This window comes from Plodia interpunctella, chromosome 13 (genome assembly GCF_027563975.2).
Source record: "Plodia interpunctella isolate USDA-ARS_2022_Savannah chromosome 13, ilPloInte3.2, whole genome shotgun sequence".
In the NCBI taxonomy this organism is placed as follows: domain Eukaryota; kingdom Metazoa; phylum Arthropoda; class Insecta; order Lepidoptera; family Pyralidae; genus Plodia; species Plodia interpunctella.
Window position 1 is genome coordinate 4,860,276 of NC_071306.1, and position 27,727 is coordinate 4,888,002.

The 27,727-nt window shown below is 34.7% G+C and overlaps 2 protein-coding genes and 1 long non-coding RNA gene across 14 annotated transcripts in view; 2 read left to right on the plus strand and 1 right to left on the minus strand.

Annotated features, from left to right (window-relative positions):
- The first annotated feature begins 2,948 nt into the window (after positions 1-2,948).
- On the plus strand, positions 2,949-3,993 carry LOC128674537 (uncharacterized). Its single transcript, XR_008405169.1, has 3 exons — positions 2,949-3,281; positions 3,463-3,582; positions 3,871-3,993. It is a non-coding gene; the product is annotated as an uncharacterized LOC128674537 (long non-coding RNA).
- Positions 3,382-26,232, minus strand: Vkor (Vitamin-K epoxide reductase). Of its 8 annotated transcripts, none has more exons than XM_053753123.1 (5): positions 8,875-9,030; positions 8,582-8,707; positions 6,965-7,149; positions 6,096-6,193; positions 3,382-4,135 (listed from the first exon to the last, which is right to left on the minus strand). In XM_053753123.1, exons 2-5 carry the CDS (start codon positions 8,615-8,617, stop codon positions 3,933-3,935), a joined length of 522 nt encoding a protein of 173 aa, XP_053609098.1. In that variant the 5' UTR covers positions 8,618-8,707; positions 8,875-9,030; the 3' UTR covers positions 3,382-3,932. The 8 variants fall into 8 exon arrangements, with proteins under 8 accessions (XP_053609098.1, XP_053609100.1, XP_064292373.1 ...); XM_053753125.1 differs by having other exon boundaries at positions 8,789-9,030; XM_064436303.1 differs by having other exon boundaries at positions 8,578-8,707; positions 8,789-9,028.
- LOC128674533 (fibrosin-1-like protein) overlaps positions 9,441-27,727 on the plus strand; it is a 55,697-nt gene continuing 37,410 nt past the window's right edge. For 4 of the 5 annotated variants that reach the window (XM_053753117.1, XM_053753120.1, XM_053753121.2 and 1 more), the window contains exons 1-2: positions 9,441-10,100; positions 21,492-21,614. In XM_053753117.1, coding sequence (XP_053609092.1) covers positions 9,861-10,100; positions 21,492-21,614 — 363 coding nt within the window. In that variant the 5' untranslated portion in view covers positions 9,441-9,860. The remainder of the gene's footprint in view (positions 10,101-21,491; positions 21,615-27,727) is intronic. The other variant, XM_053753118.1, reaches the window with a different exon arrangement.

Consider the following 27,727-nt stretch of genomic DNA (forward strand, 5'->3'; position numbering starts at 1 on the left):
CGGTTGCATACCATTTTCACGGTTTAGCCCAATTGATTGATGATAAAGTTGTTGAGTTTCATTATCCACTTGTTTTAATTGTGTAAGGCTTTATCGTTTTAAACTGTTTTCATTAAATATTACACATAATTATTACAAGCTTCGCGGGTATACTTTAAGATATTCATTTAAAAATTAATTAGAGAAGCTTTTGTCCCCCTCTGGTATCGAAACAGCGGATAATATTAATTTGTTTTTTGTTTCAACATAGTTCTGAAATTACGTGTACGGCCAAATCGAGATTTTCCACTTCTAGTATAAATCTGTCCCTATCTATTAACTGGCCCCGAGTAAAGCTTAATGTGAAAAGATAAACAAATATTTTTCCACCTATAGGTAACATGTTCAAAGAAAGTACTTATTCTTGGAGACAATGATATAAAACTAACACGCCAATCGATTCACATGAATATGGAACACATGAAATTATTTTTAAAAATAACTTGACTGATATATAGATAACCAATACATAAAAAAAATATTCTGCCATCAATGCCTTAACTTTAATATTCCATTACAATCTATAATTTATATTCTGTGTAGGCTGATATGCAAAAAATACACCCACAATCAGCCAATTGAGCCAAGTCGCAACTTAAGATGTAGGTACCAAGAGATACATTGAATTTTTGACTAACTATGCCAGCAAGATGGTACTTAATTCTAATATACTCACACATTTTGTTTTTCAGCTGATGTTTCTGAAGATCATATAGGCCATATACAATTATGCCCAGTTAAATTCAGTACGCTACTAACAAGAATATATTTAAATTTCATAAACCATTAACAGCAACAAACCTTAGGTAATTGAATACAAAACTAGTTTGGAAGTGCGTGGGTACATATTCAATCCCAAGTTAGATATTTAGGGCAAATTATGTGCCTTAATTAATTTTGAATAATCTAGATGCTGTTAAAGGCAACAAGATAAATTGTGCCTTGTCGATAACGATATCCTATCGACTTACTAAATATTTCAGTAATGATTAATTACATAGCAGCAAAGTAATGTTTTAGACTAATGATAATATTCAAAAGTAATTTTAATCAAAGATGTCCTAAACTATATTGGTAATATTCGGACAAAAAGCATCGTTTTGCAAAAATGTTTACCATTGATTTAAAGTTTTTATGCAACCATTTGGTGTAGGACCACATGGAAATATCCACACTTCTGTACTAGTATTATAAATGTAGTGTTTTTGTCTGTTTGTTCTTCTTTGACGTCAAAACGGAGCAATGATTTATTGTGATTTTTTGTGTAGTTGGAAAGGTGGAAAGTAGCACAGGCTACTTTTTGCCGCGGGCAGGACCGCGAGCAACAGCTAGTTAATAATAAATTCAGTCCATGTTCTGATCTTCGCATTCAAGTTTACTTAGCGAACAATTTACAATTAATACTCATTGCAACCTACATCGTCATATAAATCAAAATTATTACAATGAGTTTTACTACGTCCACTGTGAGCGATAAATAGATAAATAGATATGAACCTTAAGAAGTACTTAGAAGGTTTTGCTAAGACAGCCAGAAAATTTGAATTTACAAAAACGGATTGTCAGTTGTCACTAGTAAAAAAATTTCAACAAAATTGAAGTACTTGTGATGAAACATAAAAATAATTTTCACATCCTATATAGGTCGTGATAAAAGTGTTATAAATAAATAAAACACAACACGTTTTTTATGTTAGTGGAAAGCTACTTTATTTTGTACTAGCTACGCCCAGGTATCACTTCCGTATGTATATTAGGATAAAAAACAGAGTATATTTTACCAGTGTGCTATATTTTATCAATATCCGTCCAGTAGATTTTGCATCAAAAATAACAACAACATACCAACACACAAAAACACCATTTCGACAAAATTTAACAATAGTTGGCACTGTTTTATAAAAAAATCGCCGTTAAAACGTTCGAGCAAACGCATCGATCGAACTTTTTCGTTTGAAGAATTACTAACAACCATCGACAAAAATTTAAGAAAATTCATTAAGTAGGTACTTCGATTATATGAGAATCGGGCAACTGATCAGGTGAATTAACGACATTGATAAAAGAATGTGACCTTGGTAGGCTCAATATCATCGTATACATTTTTTTTCATACTGAGCCATTTGTTGCCAACCACGCCGGAACCTGTCTAAATCATCCCGCCATCTAGTTCGTGGTTACCTCGATGCCTGCGCCCTTCGGGAACCCAATTTGTGGTGATCTGTGTCCATCTCTCTGGCGGCATTCGACAAACATGTCCTGCCCAATTCCACTTGAGCCTTGCTATGTTGGCGCCCACGTCAATGATCCGGGTTTTGGCACGTAAATCTGTGTTTCTCACCCTATCAATTCTGCGAACACTTAGTATGCTGCATTCCATTGCACGTTAGCAGACCTTGAGTCTGAGCTTTTGACCCTCATCATTTGAACATCGTATACATAATGAACATAAAGTGCACAAGTTAAGCACGTTAATTACATAACATGACAACTGTTCATAGTGACAGCGACGCGGCCCCTCGATAAATACACTTGATATTTATCGTGTATTTACACGATTCGAAGATTCATATGAGTAGGAAATTCGATTGCTACATGCATGTACGTATAAAAAGATTTTGATTTTATACGGCTACATGTTTATAATCTTATCCGTAAACTTAGAATATGATTAGCGTAGCGCCCTGAAATGGGACCATTCCATATCTTTTCGGGAATGTCGTATGAGGGGGCGACCAAGGGACACCTTGGCAACTGATAGGTAGTCAACAATAGAATTTCCGTGATACGACGTGACATAGAAGACGTGATCTTTGTGAGATAATGTTGTATTGGAATAACTTACCAAAGACAATTAAATGCGAACATGCGGTGAGATTCGCGTTGGTGGTATTTATGACGAGCTCCCACACTGTCAAGTTGACGGTCGACAGGTGAGTCGACAGTCTAGTCTCTCGTGCGTCCTTCTCCTTTATATATCGCTTACAAAAATGTTTACAATATTATTTTTTTTAAACTGTTGATTTGCCGAAATAAATAACACAGCGCAAGGCTGGTTATTATATCCCATGTGGTTGGGTTTTTGACCAATTTATTGACAATTCCCGGGGTAAATCCATTGTATCTAACCAAGAAATATAGTTTGTCTTCGAATACAATCGCCATGTCATTCCACAATCGCATCGTGCCATCGACAGTCAGGACATTAGTGTCGTTTGGACGTGGAGACGCACTGGTACAAGGTAGATATGGTCATCACGTTCATAAATTACCTACCTACTTGGTACGCAATAAACGCTCGCGAAGGAAATGCCTGCCCAACAAATGGACCGTGAAACAATACATTTTTTAGTATTTATTATAAATCGATTTTATCAAAATAAAATTGGTAGCATACTTTCATTATACAGGATATTTTTTCAGCTCATAGAATTTTGTGAACAGAAACTGATGATATTGAGCTTGCAAAAGATATCTATATCAAAAATACAATTTGGGCAAACAGCAGACAATTCTTTGGAAATGGAAAATTTTGAAATTATTGTACGTATTCCGTGTACCCTGAGAATATTGTGAAAATTTGTAGTCAATAAAAAATACCCTGTGTATATAGCAAAACAATTTTGCTTTTATTTTAACAACTACTGGTTTTCTCGTAACAACTTCATGAAAAAAATTACTAAAATTTTTCTTCGAAAAGCGCCATCTATACAACTTATTAAAAAACTATATTTAATTTTAGTGCAGCTACTCAACAATAGATGGCTGTAATTGTATTTACAATTTGTGTCAATAGATGACGATAATAAAAGTTAGAAATCCTGTTTACAGATGGCTCTGTGCAGTGTTCCCAGGTATGAACACTAGATGGCGCTGAACGTTCATGAACATTTTTATTTATTTTTCGCAGTTACTAATTTAGTCTTTTTATAGACTAATGCAACTAAGGCTGCATTAATAAAATATGTTGAAACACAAACTATACAAAAATCGTGTAAAACAAAGACAAGAAGATACGCCAGGTATACACTGGATGTGACCGACGTTAATGCCAAGAAGAACTGCAGCCGCACAGCGAATTTGTGATCAAACGTCGCTGAAATAAACACATATTTAATTAATTATTTTACTTATTTATTTACTAATAAAGAGCCAGGCCCCATTGCTACGCTGCCGCTCCATTGAGCTCCGTTGTTTTACATTAACGTGGGTTGAAATGCGTCGAAACTCCATCCAATTTCTATGCTACGTACGTCGACGACCGTCAAAACAACGGAGCACGACCACACGACTAAGCAATGGGGCCGCGCTCTAATAGGCACATACTTTATACCAGAACTCTTTACACCTTTTCCCAGCAGTGGGAAACTTAATGGCTCGAAATTAATGGCCCGATCTGACGCGATCCTATTGTGTTCAATTGTTTTTATAATGTCCAGGATCGAAGGGTTAAATGAACTTTCATTTAGACCGCACGACAAGCAAATCCGCCGGAATAATAAAAGACAGAAATGATGAAAATTTCCGAATTAATTAAGAAAGCAAATATTTTGATGGATTCTGTCAGCCAACAATCCAGATAACAACACGGCTTATTTCATTATCGCACTATAATCATCGGAAATATATAATAGTTGAATAGAAGTTTTGCGGAATTATCAGAGTAATAAACGTTGTTTCAAATTAGCAGTACTGGGAAACGAAGATATTTCAAGATAAACTCGATGTGCACGATACGTACACGGATGTGCTCCTAAATCGATACAAAATCTATTCTAGATATATCCAGTCATTGTTCTTAGATCAGACGTTATTTTTTCATTTTGTCGTACGTTTTTTTTACGTACGTACGTACGTACGTTTTTTTTTCGTTCATTTTACGTACCTCAAAATTTTTAAAAAAATTACGTCTAACCCTTTTAAAAAGCCTAATACACACATCATTGTTTTGCAGGTAAACTACATCAATAAAGCAAATAAAATATCTAAAGTACACAAAATAATCTCCCTCAAACAGTACATGTAAATGAGATTTGCAAATATTATCAACCACTTCACACTTCCCGAGAGTACAAGTGTAATCCTATTACGATAACCGTTACACCGCTCGTGAACTTCCAAATAAGCGGGGACTAAGCAGCTCCGCGCTGTTTTGCAATATTTTTCTCGCGGTGAAGTCACGATCTCGACACGATGTCGCGACGCAGCGCATATACGAAGCAACAAAACCACTAAGTACCCACCTAGCTGAATGAAAAACTTCATTACATAAAACTTTGTATAACTTACAAGTAAGTATTAAATGTGAATGTGTGTTTGTTTGTCCTACTTTCATGATAAACGAAGTACTGAAATATGGTGATTTTTTTTGGAGATAGTTGGAGAGTGATTTAGGCTACTTTTTGCCGCGAGTGGAGCCGCGGACTACAGACAGATATATATAAATTAAATAATATTTTTAGTAGATACCATCGTTGCGTGGTACTGTATATACAACCAAAAATAACGTCAAACAGTGTACAAGTAAACAGACTAAATAGAACACGCTAGTAGCAGATATACTTTTTCATTTAAACGTATGTATGTATACAATTTTACACACACGATTACAGGGAAAATTGGTCAATTCCATCATATAAACCTCTCTTGTAGAACGTCACAAATTAGCGTTTATTATCTGTGGGTAACTCCCAGTTATCGTCTGAAATCGTCATTCGTTTAGTTCTACGCATATCCTGACGATTACCGCTAACCAACACACTAAATTGCTTAAAATCGAGCTAATTTGCTCGACAAATATAATAATTTACTGAATTGACATTCTTATACGCAATTACATAATAAAATGTACAAAGTATGGACTAGCTAAATATCATTCCCTAGCCGCTAGCTGTCAACCATATCACAAACACAGATAGTAAGGTGGTGCGATATAGTTCATAAATTTGTGTAACTATTTGCTTAACGTTATTTAAATGTATATTTTATAATTAGTCCGGAATTGTACCTTCACAGTTTATAATGAATTTATCGTTTTTATCGCTTTTTTCACTTACCCAAAAATATCATAATGCAATAAAATAATATTCCGAATATACAATTCGGTACTTCCAGTGATGACTCTTTTGGCATAAATCCAAAGCCCTTTGAATACCTGTAAAAATATGTTTTGAATATAGTCTTTCAGAAGCAAGAAATACATGATAAGATTACTATTTCTAGTATTTGTCTCTTGAATTAGAAAAAATATATACTTGCATATTATAAAAAAATGTGAAAGTTTTCTATCTTAAGTTATTCTGTCATAGATACCGTCGCATATGATAATCTACTCTACATATCTACTTACGTTTTGAATTAAGGATTTATTTCTTACTAGCTGCCCGGCCCGGCTTCGCTCAAGTAAAACCAAATAACAAATTTTACACCTGAACCTTCTTGAATCACTCTATATATTTTAAAAAACCGCATCAAAATCTGTTGCGTACTTTTAAAAATATAAGTTACTAATTAAACTATGTATTATAACTCATACAGATAGACAGTGGTAAGCAACTTTGTTTTATGCTATGTAATGTAGTGATTTGTTCCGCGACCTGCGCTTTTCAAATCATGTTTAATTCTCTGCCTATATTCTCCAGCAACGTTTGTTGTGGTTTTCGCTGTGATTTGTATAATATTTTATTCGAGGTAGTTTATTTAGTTAGCTTCGTCTTCTTTGAAACCATAGCCATGGGCGTAGCTGGGTTCTGTGCTAGTGGGGGCAAGCAGATTTTTTATGCCGGGTGCTTTTTTACCTTACACACTAGTTGCAGACACCTATACTAAACAAGAAATATTAGCGTACATAGTATATGAGGAAAATACCCTTAGCAAATCTTGTGAAAACAACTCATTTTAATTAGCAACAGTTTCATCAACTTACTCGGACGTGAGCACCCTGGAGCAGCTGGCGCGCTCAGCAATGTCGCATAGCGCCTTGTACCCAGGACGGGCCTCCACTGCCATCTCCACATACAGTGCATACGTGGACACCAGCACGCCAGCGATGGCCACGGCCGTGATGCCACGCAACAGAGACACAGACTTCATTGCAGAAACAGCTGGTACCTATTTTATAATTTATATATTTGTATTAAAATTCAGCTTCGAAAGTTACTATATTGACTGTAATACAAACCACAAAACAAATTACGTTTATTAATTAATTTACAAACGAATTACGTTTCATTTTTTACAGGTTCATAATTTAAATTTTAAATAGATACTTATACCATGGATATTCTATTTTACACATGCAATCAGCCAAGCAATAAAGAAACAAGCCAGCGTAAAGCAATCTCCCTTTTATATCATTAGACTATTGAATTATTTTACTACAAAATGTAAATTACATAATTTTCATTTTAATTACACCTCACAATTAATTTAATCCTATTCGGTTAACTTATTAAAATAAACGTGTTAATTTATGAGTCACGATCCGTATCAGAGCATTCGACGCTTAAATTATGACATGTCAAGTGCTGTAGTTTTATAATTCAATTTTTATTTTCGATCCAATTCACACGCTCTTTTGTAAATCAACTTTAATATTACGGGAGGTAAAGTTGGTGAAGCCAACCAGCATCAATAAAGTGAAAGAAAAATGCACAATACCTTGTAAAATAGGTTCTGTTATATTGTGGAGTGCTTTATCTGTTAGGTAACAATAACAAACAATGCAATCATAAAATGTTTTTTGTATTGCTTACAAAGAAGCAGATCGACTTGTTTATTTTTGTTTAGCGCTGCTTATGATGACTCTAAATTCTGTGATGATAACCCTATGTAATACAGAATCCCAGGGCGGATGGATGCTACGGAGGCACCGTAGGAATTCCCATTATTCACAATTTTTATCTTCGTTACAAAAAATGAAATAATGCGATGAAATTACGTAATTTAGGTATTTATTTTTTGATTATTCATTAATAATATCCAAAATATCGCAAAATTAGGCGAACTTATGGTTCGATTTTATCATTTAAAAAATAATTTCAACCGTAGACTGGTAGAACATGAATTATGTCACGCGTTGATATTATTTCATAGGTACAGTTTATTACGTCACACAGTAGAATAAATTATATTATGCTTATAGATAACGCACGCACTTCATTTGTCAACATTTTCGATAAAATCGTACTACAAACACATGTATTATCATCACCTTTAAATCACAAATTGATAAGGCCTTCAGCTGATGGATAACGTGTAGGTATAATGAGTTCGTAACAACACAAGCTGCCTTGTAGATAATACGCACTCAACTGACTTTAAATTCAGATACTGATGGCATTAATAATTCATGGATCTCAGCTACATACGTATCTCCTCTAATTTATAATAAATGTGCATGAGGTGTGAAAATGTCGTAGAAAGACGACATTGGAGGAACCACCCACAGCGATTTTGCTTGGTTGCGACCTCGGCAACTGCAACGTCGCGTCGTATGAAACGTCAGCGGCCCGCCCCGAAAAAAGTAGCATAAGTTACCTACTCCTGAAGTTTGCCCAGTAGTTTTGTGTTTATTCATTACAAACAAAAATACATTTTTTTTCTCTTTATATTAGTATGGAAGTATGGAAGTATGGAAGTATGGATAAACATTGTGGTGAGTTAATATCTGAAATAAAGTTTTTTTTATTTAAGTCCCGTTAAAATTAATAAGTAGGTATATGTATTTAGTTACATGTAAAGCACATACATAAATATCTGTATTTGTTACCATAATTTAACAAAATCTTCAGAAATCATTACTAGAAGATTTATAAGTATAATGCAAACAAGTACCTAGTTCGTAGCTATGAAAATTTTATATTTGAGGTGTAAAAGTGTACTTTGATTGATCTTCGACTACCAATTTGCTGGAGCAATGTTTGCTTGCTTCTACTCAAATCAATAGGCGAAATAATTACTCCGACCGTACAGACTTGACAAAAATCTGTCAGCCAGCAACCTGTTTTTTTTGGTTTCGTATTATCCATCAGCCAGCAACCAACAGTCGCGTGCTAGCAGCAGAGACAAAACAGAAAAGAATGCAATGCACTGATAACAAATACCAACATAAAAAATAAAATAATATAAAATTTAATACGGGCAACATTCTTCTTTGTTCTGTAGTGTGCGAAACAAAATTAAAAAATATAAAAATTGTTACTACAGCAGAAATATTTTTTGTTGTGCACATTAATTAATTTTTTGCATGTAAATAATAACCTGTATATTCTTTACCAATTTGATCATTTCTGATTTAGAAAGGGACATACATATTTGTAAGAAAGAGAGCAAGGAAGCGCCACATTGCCAATGACGCCCGATATCGCGGAATGTTCGTTTGCTTTGGTTGGCATCACTGCGTTAGTTCACCATCGCGACCGCAACGCAGCGTTGGCGTCGTGAAACACCTTTCATTGTATTGACTATTGACTGATTCTGAACACAGAGAATAATGTATAAAGTTAATTTTACGTTTTATTATCTTAGTTCTTGTTGAATCTTATAGCATTACGTGTTAGTTTAAGTGTAATCATGTCTCCGTTTACGTGAATGTGAAAAAAGCCAGCCCGTCAAGTGCTACGCGGCCATTTTACTTGCAATGCGGCAACGGTGTACGGTCCGCCATTGGAAACGGCAAGTGTCTTTTTCTCAGTGTAAGATTTGTATTTTGTCGAATATCACGGCATAAAAGCAACGGATAACCATGTGTGATAAAAGTGTAGTGCGGACTTTAGTGTAGTGAAGCACGGTGGTCGGGTGATTTGAATAATGTGCGAACGATGGAAAACGAAGTGAAGCAGCGCAATCAGAGAAATAGACGAAGGGAGCGGGCACAGCGCATGCAAGCACAGCGAGAGATTAAAGTTAAGGATGGGGACAGCGGGGAGGACGAGTCTCCGGCGAGAGAAAAGCCGCCTCGTCCTCCGGCCAGGCGGAAGAAGTCGCGGGAGCCACTCGGAGAGGAGGACATCATCGATGGTTTCGCCATAATGGCATTTCGCACCTACGAAGATCTTGAGGTTAGTACCTACATATAAATGGGTATACATCTAAAAACAATGGTGTGCATGCATAAATTACGTATTTCAAAGCACTTTATGGTCTTTGATAGCTAATACCTACACAATAAGTAGGTAGGTACTTGCCTACTTATTTGTTTACATTCATATTTTAGTGAAGATTATTTTTAAATGTAGTTTGTATACACGTTCAGTAAGTTTAGGTTCATTAGTTCCGATGTCAAATGCATTAACAATTATAATTTATCCTATTCTGATGATTATTGATTGCAGTTTTTTATGTGTACGTATTTTATGCCACACAACATTCCAATATAATTAAGTAATCGTGTAAAATTTCCTATGGATTGCCTGAAAATATGACCTAAAAAAGTTACTCCTGTTGCTAAATGTAACTAAAAATGTCGTAAAACTGCCTTGTGTTGGCTTTGGACATTGCCTCCAAAGTGCATTGACCTAAAATTATCCCTGTGCTATGCTAAAGTTACCAAGTTTCTAATGATCAGTACACCTACGTGCTATCAATATAATGTAATGCAAATTAGCAGAATCAGTCCGTAAAAGGCATTTCTAAAACGTAAGTTTTATAGGTTGTTAAGTCATTGGTATAAGTACCTACCTACCTATATATTGAGCAGCTGACGTCGGGCGCCACTAAGCGGGGCCAGCGCTCTCGCCGGCCGGAGTCGCGGTCTCCCACAAAGTGTAAATTTGGTCTAAGTGGCTTTCGCTCGTTTGTGCTCATTTATCGCGCCGTCCTCGAATAGCAATATGTTGTGTATGTTGAAGTCTCGTAATGTACAATAAAACTACATTTTGCGCTATCGTTTTAAATTATGGCGACAGGCTTGCCGTTTGTGGCTCGTTGAAGCGGCGCGCGCGTATGTTATAGGCCTGAACAGGTTCCTTTGCTCCTATTTAATTCACCACATGCAGTTTGCAATGCTTATGCAATTTCTGCTTACAATGGCTCCTTGTTTTAATATTTCTATTTATAATGAGTTTGTGTTGAAAATACACCAACTTGGCCAATCCATATGTAATATTATAAATGTGAATATCTGTTACATTTGAACAGCTGAACTGATTTTGTTGAAATTTGATAACTTATACTTAAGGACCCAAGTTCTCCAATTTCTATCCCCAAAAACCAGTAAAGGACTTTTGTATGATAAACACTGCGCTGAATTACAGGGAACAGCTATTTTTAATACTTTTAGTTTTACTTATGCATGTATAGATGTTTATTTCCTTATGTCTACATATGTGGCATTCTGTATCTTATGCCATAAAAAAACAAAAGCTACTCATGAGAAAATATTTAAATTTATCTTTTATGGGTTTATTTTTTTTTATGTATATTTAAATCCTGAGAGCACAAAATTCATTCACTTTTAAAACTTTTTAAAACTAGCTGCGCCCCGGGGCTTCGCTCCCGTGGGAATTAAAAGTACCCTATATGTTATTCCTGGTTATTTTCTACCCATGTTCCAAATTCCAAATTAGATCATGTGTGAAGAGGTAACAAACTTACTTTTGCATTTATAATTTTAGTTACGATTGGGATAAAATTTATTTTTGTCACCAAGATTTTAACAAAAACTTACAATAAAACAAGACAAAGTTGCAATGATGGCCTGGTTGTAATGATTCTTTAACTTGTGTAATATATATATATAATATGTTTCTATGACAATAATTTATGGCTAAAGCAAGTGACACATTCCTTATGTCTCATGCTGTTCAGATAATGCTGGAAGTTGTTAATTAAACATGACATAGATAGATAGATAAACTCCAAAGGAGTTATAAGTTACAACAAGATATTCAAACATAATGAGTGCAAAGGCAAACTTATCGCTAATGTAATTTCTTCCTGCCAACCTTGAAACATATGCAAGGGTGAAATATGCATAAACAATATGATGAATAAACTCAAAAACTACTGGACAACTTATTGAACAATAAGTAGTAAATAATAGGAATTTTAGGCTAGAAACAATCGTTTTTATTTAAATTGCTGTTTGAATATCTATGCACTATTGATGAAAGTGTAACTAAAATATGCAATATTGCTACAAAAGTGGCTCAATATTCATTTGCAAATATTAAAAAATGCATATTTCTATGTAAAAAAGCTTATATTATTGAAATCAATATTAATCACTTTGAAAAATATGTTTTTCTCTTCCTTTAGCAAGCCTCAGTTAAAGTGACTGAATAAATCTTTATTGATTGTTGATACCATTTTGATGAAGCCTATCAGCAAAGCAGGTTAACAGTATGGCTTAAGTTAACCTGAAATGTTAAACATAAATTATAAACTAATATAACAATGTTAGTTTTAATAAGAAATAACTCGGTTAAATTGACAATTTACATCACTACGATTTGTATATGAATAAACTGTTCAATAAAATTAAACTACAAAATGGTGATTAATTAAGAAGTTATGCTTTATAATATCATTATTTTTCAATAAATCTTGATTTTTGCCAACCCTGCATATTAGAAAATGTCATATGCATTTGAGCGTGAGCCTGTCATCAAATGTTTTTCGGCCAGTGGGAAGTAACCATGTAATTTATTTACGGCGTTCAAAGATTTTCTCACGGTCCGGCACTTAATGCTCGCGTCGACACTTCATAATAATCGCATAATTTTTAAACAGTTCCAGATACCTATTTCATCCTTCCAATTACAAGAAAAATTTAATAGAATATGTAGTGGTGTCTTTGTAGATAGTCGAATCTAATATAAATAAAGTATATATGGTACATGTGTCAATAATGTACTCAAAAATAAATATCCTTACATCACATTATTATTATTATATCGTAATTTAAATCGGTCATTGAGTTTTATTTTTGACGAAAATCATACTGTAATGATAACAAATGAAACGATTACGTAACTTCGTTTATTAGAAATGAAGAATAAAGTATGTACCGAAAGCTACCCAAAAGTAATTTTAAAAGTTTGATAACCTCCCTCCTACCTAAAAAGCACCAGAAAAATTAGATGTGGCATTTATAATGAAGTTAGCAAGCGTGAAATATTGTAGATATCATATGGCTTTTGCAGGGCTGCGATGCAAACCAATCCATGTACTTTGTTTAATTTTTTTTTATACGTGGTTTTGTGGCGCTTCCTATCCCAATTATTTACGGAAACATCCAAGAAACTGAAAACCCAAGTATTTGGATTTTTATGGTTCCGGTTTTTCCCTTAAGTACAAAGGGAAAAACGGTACCCTTACATAATCACTCTCCTGCTTTTGTCTGTGCGACATTCAGTTAGTTTGCTACGGAACTATGCATCAAATTGAAAGAGTTTTGTGGACTAGCGGTCCTGCCTTCATTCGGGTAAAACCATAATAAATTAAGTAGCTAAACAATATTACTCCTGAAGGATTAATCTATCTCTGTGCCAAATTTAATCAAAATTGGCCCAGTAGTTTTCCCAGAAAATAACTGTCTCCGTCAACAATGAGAGCGAAGCCACGAGCAACCACTAGTGGTTAATATTCTACAAATAGGTCTAAACCTAAGTCACCATCATATCATCACATTCACGTATGTATGTTATACTGTCACGTTTTGTAGTGATTAGTACCTCTACATTAAAAAATTGCAATAAAAACTCAGTCTTATTTTTCTTATGAGTTACTACAGAATCTACATTCTCCGATTGCAAGACAGTCCGCGAAGGCTCGGAGCACCGACCGAGTCTCGGCTCTAGACACCCCTATGACCCATCCCCTAGTACCGTTCCCAGGAGGACAATGTTAGCAAGCTATGACATAAATACTTACCTGGCAAACTTTAAACCGCTTCGTTTCGCTTTTATTACCACTTACTCTGGCTTCTTCGTCGAATTTTGTTACGCCACTTATATTTTCAACACTCACAGTATATATGATGTTTAATGTTATGGCAGAAGAGTTTTTAAAAACGCGAAGTTTTGTGTATTGACTACCAGCACGTGTCGTACGTTGAGTTTAGTTGCACAGCGCATCTTGGTGTCAATTTCGGTTACATCAAGATCGAGAAGTTTACGAAATTAAAAATTTATATAATCCATCCATTTGTAAGTAAAAGTTCAGGTTCGATTTGTTAAAAGCATAAAAAGTTTACCTAATTAGTCTGACTGACCGGAGTAGGTGTAAGAGCACTGTTAAGAGTCATTACAGGTTGTTTGGCCAATCTGAAGTTGTAGTTGGGTTGCAAATTGCAGAAAATATCCTGCACGGTCATAAGATGGAACTCTGGCATTAACTGAATAGGTGACGATTTTCTTAAAATACCAAGTAATTTATTTTCATACGAAGAAGAAGGTTTAATGACCTGAAAGCTCTAAGAATTTGGCAAATTTTTTATCTACGTCGAAAATAATTTATTTGAATTGTTTTACAAAGCATATAGCCGATTCTTCTGTGTATACTTTGAAGAATCATGTTGGATACACTTCTGCAAAAATCACTAAATATCACCAGGTATAAGATATCACGTACGTTTTATGTTTTCGTAAGATAATATTTTTTAAAAAGGATTATTTTTAGTAGTAGTATTAAAAATAAACATGATTTATTTTTTAGTCTTAAATCTCACCACTACACCAAGAGGTATTGGGGTTAAAAATGCTAAAAAAAATCACGTGATTAATAGACGGCGGTAGGCAGTTTAGTAGTTGTCAATTTATACGAACTGTAAATGTGAATGATCATGTGTGCCTTTAGTAATTGACTTGAGTGTGTGCCCTTATGTGCCAGTCTCATTTTTAACCTACTTCCAAAAAAGGAGGAAGTTCTTTTTCCGATTGTAAGTATATACATGTATGTATATAATTACAATCCGAATATATATTTTATGTATGTTTAATAATTTCCCCGTTTTTTTTTGGATCGTATTTAATATTTTTTGTTAATTTGAAAGAATGCTAAATACAAGAAATGAAATATTGATTGCGATTTTTGTGTATTATATGTATATCTATTCAGATGATGATGGTTTCTATTTGTACCTACACATTACCTACACTAAAAATTGGGAAATATTTTTTCTTTTTAAAAAAATCTGTACCGAATTCTATGACACTAAATCATGAAATAACAAAGTAAGGCATGTGCAACCCACTGCTTGAATGGAAGTCAGTCAGTTAAATGTTATATATTTTATGGAGATCAAATACATAATCCCTTACCCTTCACTCAAGCATTAGGTAGCCTTACTCACATGCTATATTCTGGTTCAATAAAAAAAAAATGTTTCTACGGTACCCAAAAATAACATTACAACTAATATTGGAGAAAAATAATTTGAAGTTATCCGAGAACAACCAAATCGGTAAAGTTACTTATCATAGAATTTCCCGCAATGTATTCGGTTTCTCGAATGGGGTGAAAATTATTACAAATCTCTCGAGCCAAATGGTTATCGCTTTTAAATAATATTGTGGTTTATGAATTTCGCAATTCACTGACAGCTGTTTGAATACAAAATATTTTGGAGTGTTCATCATTTACAAATGCTGCTGATCTTATTGGTAATTTAACTATTCTTTTATAAGCTTAACGGAATTTAATACCAAAGAGTTTTAGGTAAACATTTGCGGGGTAGTTTTGCACTTTCTAACATTTTATTACAAAGGCAAGGATAATTTTTTAAAGATCTTAAACAGCCAAAATTTAAATGAAGCGGTGAGACGCTTCATAATATCAAGGAATTGGGCCTTTTAAAAAGCTGTCTTGTCCATATTCTAATTTCTTGATTATTAAGTACTTGCGCCCTCAGGCAGGATCTTTTTAAGATGTGCAAAGTGAACCAAGTCGAGTGGCAAAAATGTTGGATAGGTTCGCAAACGTCAGGGTATTATGTCCTGACCGGTGTTGGGCGGTTCTGGGTCTGAAGCGCTCGCGGCATATCTCGGCGATCTGCCACCATCGACCGCGGCTCCCACTCGGCGCCCGGCCATCGTGATCAAACTCGATGAGTGTTCCCAAGTGCCAGTGAGAATATGTTGCGGTAGGTAGACCGCCTCTCGCTTCAGGTTCTACTATTCTCACTTCTTATCGGGTTAAACGTTTTTACGCGTAACTAATGGCGATTGAAGTGCATTGGTCCTTTTCTTATCGCAAAGATCTGAGTAGGTTAGTACCTACTAATTTATAAATGTTAAGACAACTATGTCTTAACATTTAAATGGAAATTTTATTAATTTACTAGTTATTATTTGATGTACAGTCTAAACTGTGTACTATGTACCATATATTCACGTAAGTATTTGTATTGTAAAGTGACTCAATCACATTGTTGACAAATCTCACTTGAGTTAAGACGTTGACATCTCTTGTGTTCGGTGTCGAATAGCGTTCACTTCTCTAGTAGGAAGTTATTACAATAGTAGATGAAACGCGTGTAGCCGCCAATGGCGTTATTTATTTAAACTAGTGCATAAACCTGCACGATGATTTACAAAATAGATCGCTCCTCTACGGAGCGTAGTCCGGCCAAACCTCAGTTTAATTTCGGAAGACTATAAAAAACAGTAAAACACTATATATTTATATTGATGAATGCATTTAAGTTAAATTTCAAAAATGAAATACGTAGAGACTAATGTGTGAAGACAAATGTAATAAGGACTATTTATAATTTCCTTTAGGGTACATTATACACCTCTATAAAAGTTACGTGGTCTAATGGTCGGAACTATTTGAATGTTTTGAATCATACGGTGTTTGTATTTCTCTTCTTATTCTATTCGCTGCGATTCGTGGCTGCTCCGCTCCGCTATCGTGGAAATTCCACTTCCATTTTTCTTCAAGTTTTTACATTTGTTAAAAGTTATGAACATTTAAATCTTTCTTATTTGTTTATCGATTTTTCGTAAGGCGAAAATATAGTTCAGCTTTCTAAATCACAAATGTTCCTTGTTGACATAAGTGTAACAAACACGACACGAAAAGGAATGATAGCTGATCCTGTCATGTCAGCATGTCCGACCGCTGGCTGCCGGCTATATCAGTGAAATATTCTTATTCCCAAGCGGGGGTGGCGTGGCCGGCGAGACAGGTAATCGGTCCCTGACACGCGACGAGTTCCGCGACACCACTTTACAAACATTTCGATTACCTCCCTCATATTTGTTTTCACGCTCAACTATTTCCCCCCTCAATTAAATTGTGAGCAGAGCTTTTAGAATATTCAATGGATTTTATTTGCTTTACTTTATTTGATATTCATAAATCAATTACTGCAGCGTGTGTTGCCAATGCTTTATTGAAATTTGTTTTTTACTAGCGCTATTTGATTGTATATACAATACATATAAACGATGTTAGATTAGAGACTTAACTATGTATTAAAAGTTTATAAGTTTTAAGCTTCTCGAAAATAATTGTTTGTGAATAAGTAATATAAATGCACTACACAGTACGTGGTCGTCAAGACGACATAACAGCACATTTACACTAATTTACCGTATATGTCGTCCCAAAGTTATTTCCGATGAAATACAAAAATAAAACTAAAACACAAAACCACTTATCCTATGCAAGCTAATGTGATCGAAGAATCGATAAGAATGTTTCTTGGATAAATCCGTTCAAGTTTATCGATTAGAACAACTTTCGAGACGCATTTTATTACCCTAGCAAGAGAAGATATTTACCTGCTTTAAACACTGGCAGATTACTCGTGAAGCATATTAATCGCTATAACCAGCATGAATTGGTGGAAATAATACAGCAACATAATCTTTCATTAAGCAAGTAGTTCAGTTATAATCCCGGCTCGCTAACTCGTGGCTTGTCTGATGGCTTAATTAATGACCTGCCGTGTCGCTGCTAATTAAACAGCTGAGGCAAATTGAAGTTTACGCCTGTGTCGCTCGCTAGCGGCTCCCAGATTAAAAACAGAATGCAATTTCCTTGCGCATCGATGATACCTTACCAACTTGGAATTTAAATTGAAGATAACGAATTATTTAATTCATTTATCAAAATAATATTGAAAATAAGAAATTAATTCTATTTCTATTTTTATGAATTACTAGCTGCGCCCCGGGGCTTTGCTCCCTTGGGATTTTTGTGATAAAATATAGCCTTAGCAATCTTGAATAATGTACCTTTCTATTTTTGAAAGAATTTTTGAAATCGGTAGTTTCAGACAGACAGAACAGTTGTATAATAGTATAATTAATAAGTAAAATACAGACCTGTGAACAATAAAAAAATATAAACTATAGCACTAAATCACTGTAGAATTTAGAACACTTTTCCGAAACCTATTAAAACACTTACCTTTCAATGGTCTATAAATAATTTAAGATATTTTATTATATATATATATATATATATATATATATATATATATATATATATATATATATATATATATATATATATATATATATATATATATATATAATTATTACACCGTACTGTGGTACGTGCCGATATCGTTATGTTAATGAATGAGTCAAAATGTGATTTCAAAATATCAAGTGGAACAATAATTTAAAATTTTGAATTTAGACTGAAAGAAATAAAAATCATGCCAGCGCGCACGCGATATGACTAAAGAGGTCATAATGCGTGGCGTTACACTATTACTTTTCATCATGGTAATATCAGTGTTCTGCTGTCGATCTAATGATTAATTGATTGTTGGTAAAACAATTAGGGTAAATGAGCGTTGTCGGCAGTAGTAGGACGCGCGCGACCGTGGCCAGCCACTTGCGGCCATCGGGTGACAATTATTGGCTCACTGGCCACTATGTTATTGACCGATGCTAATTACTTGACGGCGACTTGTAAACATCGCAATGTGACGTTTATAGTGTCAACGTGCTAATTTACTCGTTTTGTTAAAAACCCAATGCAGTAACCGCGGCTGTATTGTGTGTATTCAAAAGCTTATAAATGTCTTGCCTTGTCTTTTTTTATATTTTCTAAACATTAAATTTATTTCTTTTCTTCTTCACTACGACCAACTATTTATAAGTAAATTATCACCAGGTGTAACGTAAAGTACATCTACCTACCTATACTATTATTATAAAGAGGTAAGCATTTGTATGTTTGAGGCGGGTAATCTCCGAAACAAACGTACCGATTTCAAAAATTCTTTCACCTTTAGAAAGGTTCATTATCCAAGATTGTTATAGGCTATATTTTATCTCAAATTCCCACGGGAGCAACTTCTAGTCTGTAATACTTTAGATTTTTTAAACTATGATGACAGATAATGATGATATGTAACTCAGATATTACATATCATCATTATCTGGGGTCGGCGCAATATGTACCTATGTCTGTTTCCATTTTTTTTGGGACATATTTAGTAAGTAGCACAAGCCCAATGATACCTGTGTTCCGCTACGACAAATGTGAAATAAGACTTCCTCACGTTTTTGGAGAAGGGTTTTAGCCGCGTACATTTTACATTTTCTTGTCTGTCAGGAGCAGATGTTAGTTGACTCTTAGATTATGCTACATAATATTATTATCCGAGTTAGATAATCTTACTTATTATTAAATTGGAATGTTTCAATGTGTGTGGTGTGTGTGACTATCTTTTGTGCGAGTTACTTGAGTACTCAATCACACAAAATGTTTATAGACGTATTTCGATGATGGTAGAAATAGCATGGAATACATTTTACCTACCTCCTTCGGAGCCCCAGGCATCACTACAGTAAATAATAATAAAAATTAAGCATACATACATTATAACTTAAACTAGAATGCATTGAAACTAAAAGTACAAAAATAAAAGTTTAAATAAAAATCCGTGTCTTTACTCTAAAGTAGAGCCAGGTATTTATTTGCCTTTCAAGCTAGATGCTATTAACAAACGTAAAAATTAACCAAAGCTGCCGTAATCAGTTTTTATGATGCGATCTTACAAGCGGCCGCATCTGTCGTTTAGTTCTGTTGTCGTGTCGGTGGCGGGGAGTAGGTATCGCATAATGGTTATGGTAATGACTCCCCTTCTCATCCCTTTCAAGCCCCTGCGCCCCTCACGACCTGTGATGAGCAGTGGACATTTTTTTGTGTATTCATTCGAAAATGTGTCAGTGGAACGGGACCCCTTGTTTAAATTAAAGTGGTCGCGTGCTCCGTCGCCCTTACAAACACGATTTTTAACTGAGTGCTTAATTGCTACTTCTATAGATACACCTATATTATAAACGCAAATAGTCATATCTGATTTATTTGATGATCTGTGAAATTTTATTTTTGCAAATATTGACACCAGATTTGTAAACAAACGATACTCAGAATTTTTAATCGGTCAAATATTGCAGGTTATTGAAGGAATCGAATCATTCGAGCGGATATGCTATATAAAGTACATGTTAAATATTTGACTTACATTTTAGAGTCTTGGTCCTCTTCAAATCAGTCTATGACACGCTTAATTATACAATACGCGCTGCTGTCACGTAGTATCCTTCATTGTTATGTGCAGCACGAACCAGTTAGACATTTAAATGAAACTCCAGAGTGGAAGAATTAATTACGTTACGGTATTAACTCTGTGCATATCGCGTTACTGCTCTCATAGTGTCAATATTGAATGCAACACAGTCCGGATCCGAAAGGATCCGTAGAAAAATTCAGTTTCGCATTGCCACATTGCTAGTATAAATTTGCTAGCTAGTACAATTATTATTTAAGTAGCAAGACTTAACTGTAACACATAGATAACTAACTTTTGTCCGCGGCTTTGCTTGCGTAAATTTCCCATGGAAATATTATTGTTCTGGGATGAAAAGTCCTACCCGATGCCCTTCTCCGTACTTCAAACAACAGGTATGCAAAATTTCAAGAAAATTGGCTGAGTAGACAGTGCGTAAGAAGTAACAAACATAGTTTCGCATTTATTAGTATTACTAGTTAGGGTTAGGATGGGGTTTCTTGAGTTAGCTATAAAATAAAAGTTTAAATCCTCTCTGTTTAGCCTACTGAGATACAGAACAATGCGTTTTTTTATCTATTCTACGCCGCTAGTATACTCGAATGGCTCGTGCCAGAGCCCTCGCAAAGCCTGGAATTACTTGTAGAACTTTTCCTTAGGTATTTTATATACATAAACTTGTGTACTCCAGCCGGCTAGACATCATGGTTTATAAGTCCTTTACCGCTCTATAACATGCAAACTAGCAAGCATGATTAAATTAAACAGTTGATGAAACCTTAATAATTTTACTGCTCTATTGCAACGTACCAAATACAACAAAGTTTCTGTTAGTCTTTTAATTTTATTTCACAAATAACTAACGAAATAACTGAAAAACGGAAACGTTACGGTTAAAGTATGATAGAAATTGTTTAAAACCAAATGTAGCATTTATAAGGGGTATTGATAAAAGTTTTTTTTTCAGGCTGCCGTAAAATGTGCTTCCTCACCTCGCACCAACGCGCTTTCAACAAAGCCACGGCTCCCGCTGGCTGCGTTGGCCGCAGACCCTGCCCGGAATCACCCACCCAACAATGTCAACTCTCATGTGAGTCTAGCTAGAATCTTGCATAATTTACATAATCTTTTACACTTTTGCAAGATTTATTTCATTTATTTATTTTATTTGGAAAAAAAACAGTCGTACTTATATATAAATACACGTTTTATTAAACAACTAAAAATTAAGAAAACAAAATTACCATTAATGTGTCATAAGAAAGAACAACGAAAAGCTATCTTTATACATAGTTACCGTAACTACAACAGTGATAGTCAATATGTCGGGTGATCTCACATGTCTAAATGCAGTCAGGCTAAATCTGTAAGCCATCGCCTCTTCCGGACTGCGCTTTCTCGCATAATTCACAAACTGCCCCACTCGAGTTGTCAACGCGGCTTGCTGCCACATGGCATCATCGACTTGCTAAACCAACACGCGTGTGTGACTTCACAATAGAGTATTTGACAAGGTCAAACAATTGTAAAAAAATATGTAATTAATAGACATTGCAGCTGGATCATTTATTTATACGAAGATTTAAAGTTGGTAGGAAAGTCGTATTTTTTTAAAGTATGAAATTATAAAAACGTCTACTTTTTGTAAGAAATCATCACCATAAACGTAATATTTAATACAGCTGTCGAACAAATATATATTTCTTTGCGAACATATTAGCAAGTTGTGACGTCACTTGTTCGTGTCATTTACTAAGGAGCGTTTGGACGAGTCCAGAAATGTGTGATTTTATTTTTCACACCATTATCACAGTATTTTTTTCGCTGATGTTTCTATTAATATAACAGCCTTCGAATACTCATCAAAAGAAAAATTGTGAACTAGCCTATTCGTCATTTTTATATTGAAATTATACAACGCTAACACTTTGCGAAAGGGACATTCTGCGACGAAGCGATAACTACTTCTGAAAAAGGAATAAAATAATTGAAATAAATTAATATTGTCAAGAATTTCGCAAAACATATTACACTTCTGGCATGATGAAAAGCTATTAAAAGTCTATAGATCTATCGATGCGGCGCGGCATGCGATCGAGCTCTGTATTGGCAGTCATGAAAACTTTATTTATTTAACAGGCCGTCGCCGCCGGCTGCGGCTATCGGTCGGTCGACGATTTCCAACGTTTGGATTTTAATTGAATATCATGATTATTTAACTGATCGGACCGATTCAGCCATTTACGTTTATATATAAATTTGTGAACTGTACGAGTGTTGTCTATTATATATATACATAGTCTTCTATCTTCTATTTAAAGGTAAGCATTTGTGAGTTTATATGTTTGAGGCGGCTAATCTCCTAAACTACCGAACCGATTTCAATTTTTTTATTTTTTTTCACTATTTGAAAGGGAGCGAAGCCCCGGGCGACATCTAATTGTCAATAATTAAAGTAGGGGAATAAATTTTGTTCTTACTATATTTCCTTATGATACTTTCGAAAACCGGATATTACTCGTTCGTTGAATGGTTCCGTTTTCACAAAGTTCTTATAATATCTCAGTTCTTCATGTGTTGATATTTCTTCCAATGCAAAAGAACTCTCTGGGCGGAATGCAAGCAGTTTACCCTCTATGCTCCCCTGTGCATTTCGACAATTTACCGTCGCCAGCCAAGATACATCGCAATCCCATCCAATTTGCCTCCCTCCGCTCGTACTGCTGCTCGAATAAAGCGGAAAATCTTACTCCGACGTCGAAAGAATAAATTATGCCGACTTCAATATCGAACAGTTCGACATAAGGGCACATCTGTTTGATATTTACTTTCACCTTCTACTTTGTAAACGCTGTTTTGTCCAAATGGATATCGTTTTGCATGTTTTGTTCGGCTAGTATGGTAATTTTACCTTTTACGAATTTAGTGCATATGTCGCGGCTAATCTTGTACTCGTGTGGTCGTTTTATGTTTGATGATTGATTTGGATTTTGTATATTATGTAATTTTATTGATATGTTGCAGTAACTAAACCTACTTTTCACGAATTATTACGACCTTAAAACCCTTAAACAATCAACGTAAAACGAATAGAAAGTTTAGCACTTGCCTTGTGTACGTGTTTGGCGTCGTTTCTTAGTTTCGTTTCGTTCGTCATAATCGTTTATTAGTTTTTGTTGTTAAATCCATTCTAACACATTTCAGCTTTCCATTAACGTATTTGATCTCTATCTTGTATTGAACCCTGTAATGTTTTGACGATTTCTTCGATAAACTTTATTCATTAAATGTTCGCTATTATACAAATTCTTTGTAACAGTTGTAAATATTTATACTGATGTTTTATGTTATTGGTTCTATACGTTATTTATTATTCGCAAAAGTGAATTTGAAGACGTTTCGTATACCTCATAAAATTATACGTTCTTGTAAACACAAACTGACTCTGAGACGCGGTCCTTATTGTGGAAAGTTGGCGAGTCGCCACCGATCTGACACCGCCAAATAGTTTTTTATTCTCCAGCACGGACGATATTGCAGTTTGTTCAGACTCGCGCGCCACTTGCACTTATCTGTAACTTACAGAACTGTAGGAACCGCAAGGAACCTTTATTCTTTCAGATATTCTAAAATAGTCATTTGAAAATTTCTAACTCATTCGACACGAAAATATGAATCATAACAAAATGATTCATACAAATAAATATAATTGGAGTACATATGTCTCTATAACTTCAAAATAACAAAAAAAATTGTCTAAGTCGCTATAATACAATATTTAATTCTAAAAAGGTTTAGGTTACTGGAAATATGTCGATATTTAGTATTTAATCCTTTTATTTTTTTACTGTTTGTCTACAATAATTCTGGAAACCTTTTATCCTATGGATCATACAGAGCGGAAATTTACTCTTAAGTGGGTGAAATAGAGGGTGCAAGTTTGTATAAGCCTTATAATATATTTTAAAAGTAACTTTTAAAATTGGAAAAGAACGCAAAATCAAAAAAAGGCCAGCATGTAAAAATTTACTTATTAAGTATACATATAAATCTGTGTGTGTACCTACTAAATTAAATTCAGCGAAATGGTTTCAGTAAATCTAGCTTGGTTGAGTTGCAAACATTCTCACAAACTCATATCCAAAGCTTTGCATTATTTATGAAAATGGGTCGAAATATGTCGTAGAAAACGATAAGGGAAATTATTCATGTGAATGGAATCATGAAATCAATGAAATGCTTATTTGAAAATACTCGTTTTAAATTTTAATTGATTTATTGATAAATGAAGTCTCATTGAGTTTTAATTGAAATTTCGACAGCGTTTCCAAATTAACTCGCCCGTTCTCTTTACTCGTAAATGTAAAAGCGAAATTCAATAATATTTATGCTCAGCTCCTAAATTAATGTACTCTCCGAATTTACATTTCAAATGTGAATGCACTTACTTCTGCCGATGTCTTCTAGGTTATGTCGTTCGCTAGTAATCTAGTAAATCTAAAGATCTAATTCGTAATAAGTTCCAGTATAGTGTTAAATCACGTAAACCTGCAATTCAGAGAATGTATGACAACAACCAAATTCCTAACACGCAATCCCAGGTTGGGAAATTGGTATACTCTGAAGTTGGTTGTAATGTAATTATTTACTTCACGTATTGTGCAGGCAACAACTATGCAGTCTGCATGTTAAAGTCTTGGCAATGTCACTAATATGAAACGTTGTTACTGTACAGTGTGCTTTACGATATTATATGTATGTTGCTTGTAACTTCTAGTTTTACAATGTAATTTTGTGCTTTATCTACTTAGCGCTCAGTAATATGGACAGCACTATTGTTATATGTCTATTCGACATTGCTTATTTATTGTATATGGAGTTTTACTACGAATATTATAATTAGATAAATTATATTTTTTTATTAGGACTACCTAATAATTAAGTTTTATTTGTGACGAGAGTATTAGATTACTCGAAGTAGAAGGAGTGTTGAGACCAAGGGTTTAAGTTAACCTACCGTTTTTAAATATTAAATTACGTTTATATAATTATAATAATTTACTGGAAACACGTGTTTATACAAAAACATTCAAAGATAGATATTACATACATTCAAAGTAAGATAGACATTGATGGCTCTTTGTAATGATGACACATTGTGTACTGCCCTGTCGGCAATTCATTTAAATTAAAACATTTATTCATTCTATGGAACTGCTATTAAATCTTCAGACATGTGATGAATGGCAAATGACCTATGTTTGGAAATGAAAGAAGGCAAACGCTACCAATTAATAATTATGGTGTGATCGACACGTCGCTATAGAAAATGCTAATTCAATCACAGTCCCATTTGTTCAGGTTTCCGCTTCATTTTTATCCGAAAGCGACCAAACTCCATTTGGAAATGCCGGAAACTAATGCTACCAGTTTTTCCGGCTCGGATCTAAGTGAGCCTACTATGTGAGTGAGAATACATACATAACATAATCTGTGTTATGACCGTATAGTACAGCTGATAAAGTAAATCAGTGCGTAGTAAGTAATTATCACATGACATCTGCACCGTCGACAAGTTCCACCAAGGAGCAGCGTGCCTACACATAAATAAATTATGCAATGCGCCACTTACCGACACCACACCCTGCCACCTTATTGCCGCCCGCATCTTGCCGCGCTGATCTACTCCCGCCGCTAACTATACTGATAAATAATCTCCAAGATTACGCCACTTATCTCGTAGTTTAAGATTTACTACCGGTTGTAAATAAATAAAGTTATAGAAACACTCCATCTGTAACATAAACAACTAGATAAATCGATTGATATCTGCAATTTATGAACCAGTTAAATGTAGCGAAGAGTAGTGTGATAGACTTTTGGGTTTCCTTTGCCGCACACACGGCGTTCGCTGTGTTCTATATGTACCAAATGTTCATGAAAAATTTAATTGAATGATTTATCTGGTTGGTCACGTTTTATCGCCATATGGACTTCTCATGAATAAGTAATGTAGAGCCGCGGTCGTTGTTTCAATTAGCGGTTGCGTCGCCGGTCGGGCACGACTGCTTCCAGTTGTCGGCCGCAAACCAACCCACTATTGTCATAAAGAAACGATTCACTGGTTCGACCAATTGTACAGTTAACAAAATTGTAATTTTTATACGATTTAGTGATCTAGCATAAACCATTAAATGGCTCCGTGACATTATCTTTTCCCGACGAAACATCCTCCCGAATTTACATTACAGCGAACACATCCTATTTATTTATGCCAATTACGCAGCAAATTATACCTATGATGATTTTTTTAATTTCATTTTAATTAGTACACTATCTAACTTAACCATTAACAATACTATTACAAGAATTATCTGAATGTTCTCTCTTATCTTCTACAGCCAATAAATATTTCAATTGCTTATTTAGTCTAATATAGCAGGAGAATATGAATGTGCCTCGCAAACTGTATATGTTCTGTTCTATTGTCAACAAAGCCCATTAGCAAGCGTCCTGTCCAAGCGTTACCTACTTTAGCGGGAAAGTCGCACAAAAGTCCATTATAATTGGGGCGAACTGTAATGAGCGAAAGTAATTATGTGGTAACATCCTGCGTTACAACCCCACACGACAACCCGACCGGGATTAAAGGACCTTGCTCGCCTACGCGGGACGGATTAAATTGATGTGTGCGACTCTACGCGACTCGTTTATCTAATGTAGTGGCGGAAAGCAATCCCTTTTAATAGAATTGGGGACCTAATCGCGCATAAACTGTATGTCGTATAGTTAAAAATGTGTTATATCTTTCGATTGACTATTTGGAATTGGCAAATAACATCAAGGTTTAATAAACAAACTACAACAAGGTGAAGAACATGCACACATACAATTAAAGAAGAATACTTAACAACTCTACATTTCCTTTTATGATTTTTAAAAGCTGAACTATTATTTTACTTAATTTATTACATCATCTACATGTACAACAAATAACAATTTAGCAATGTAACAATGAAGATACAGCTCTTTTTGAGATTTCGTTCCGGTCGATGACCACTCCCGGAACCGACAACATTTATATACTTACCTGAACCGGCCGCGAGTAATGGCCTCCGCTCGTAGTCGTAGGATTCTACTAGAATTTCAATTTCAAATCAACCATGAAGATACATTTGCTGTTATTTTATAAAAATATCTAAG

Excerpts from the sequence above, each read along its gene's own strand:
- Vkor (XM_053753126.1), bottom strand. The coding sequence starts at position 26,192 with ATGCGGGCGGCAATAAGGTGGCAGGGTGTGGTGTCG. Across the intron at positions 6,194-6,964 it reads TCCAGGGTGCTCACGTCCGA|GTATTCAAAGGGCTTTGGAT; the intron begins GTAAGTTGATGA and ends ATATTTTTACAG. Across the intron at positions 4,136-6,095 it reads TTGCATTATGATATTTTTGG|CGACGTTTGATCACAAATTC; the intron begins GTAAGTGAAAAA and ends TGTTTATTTCAG.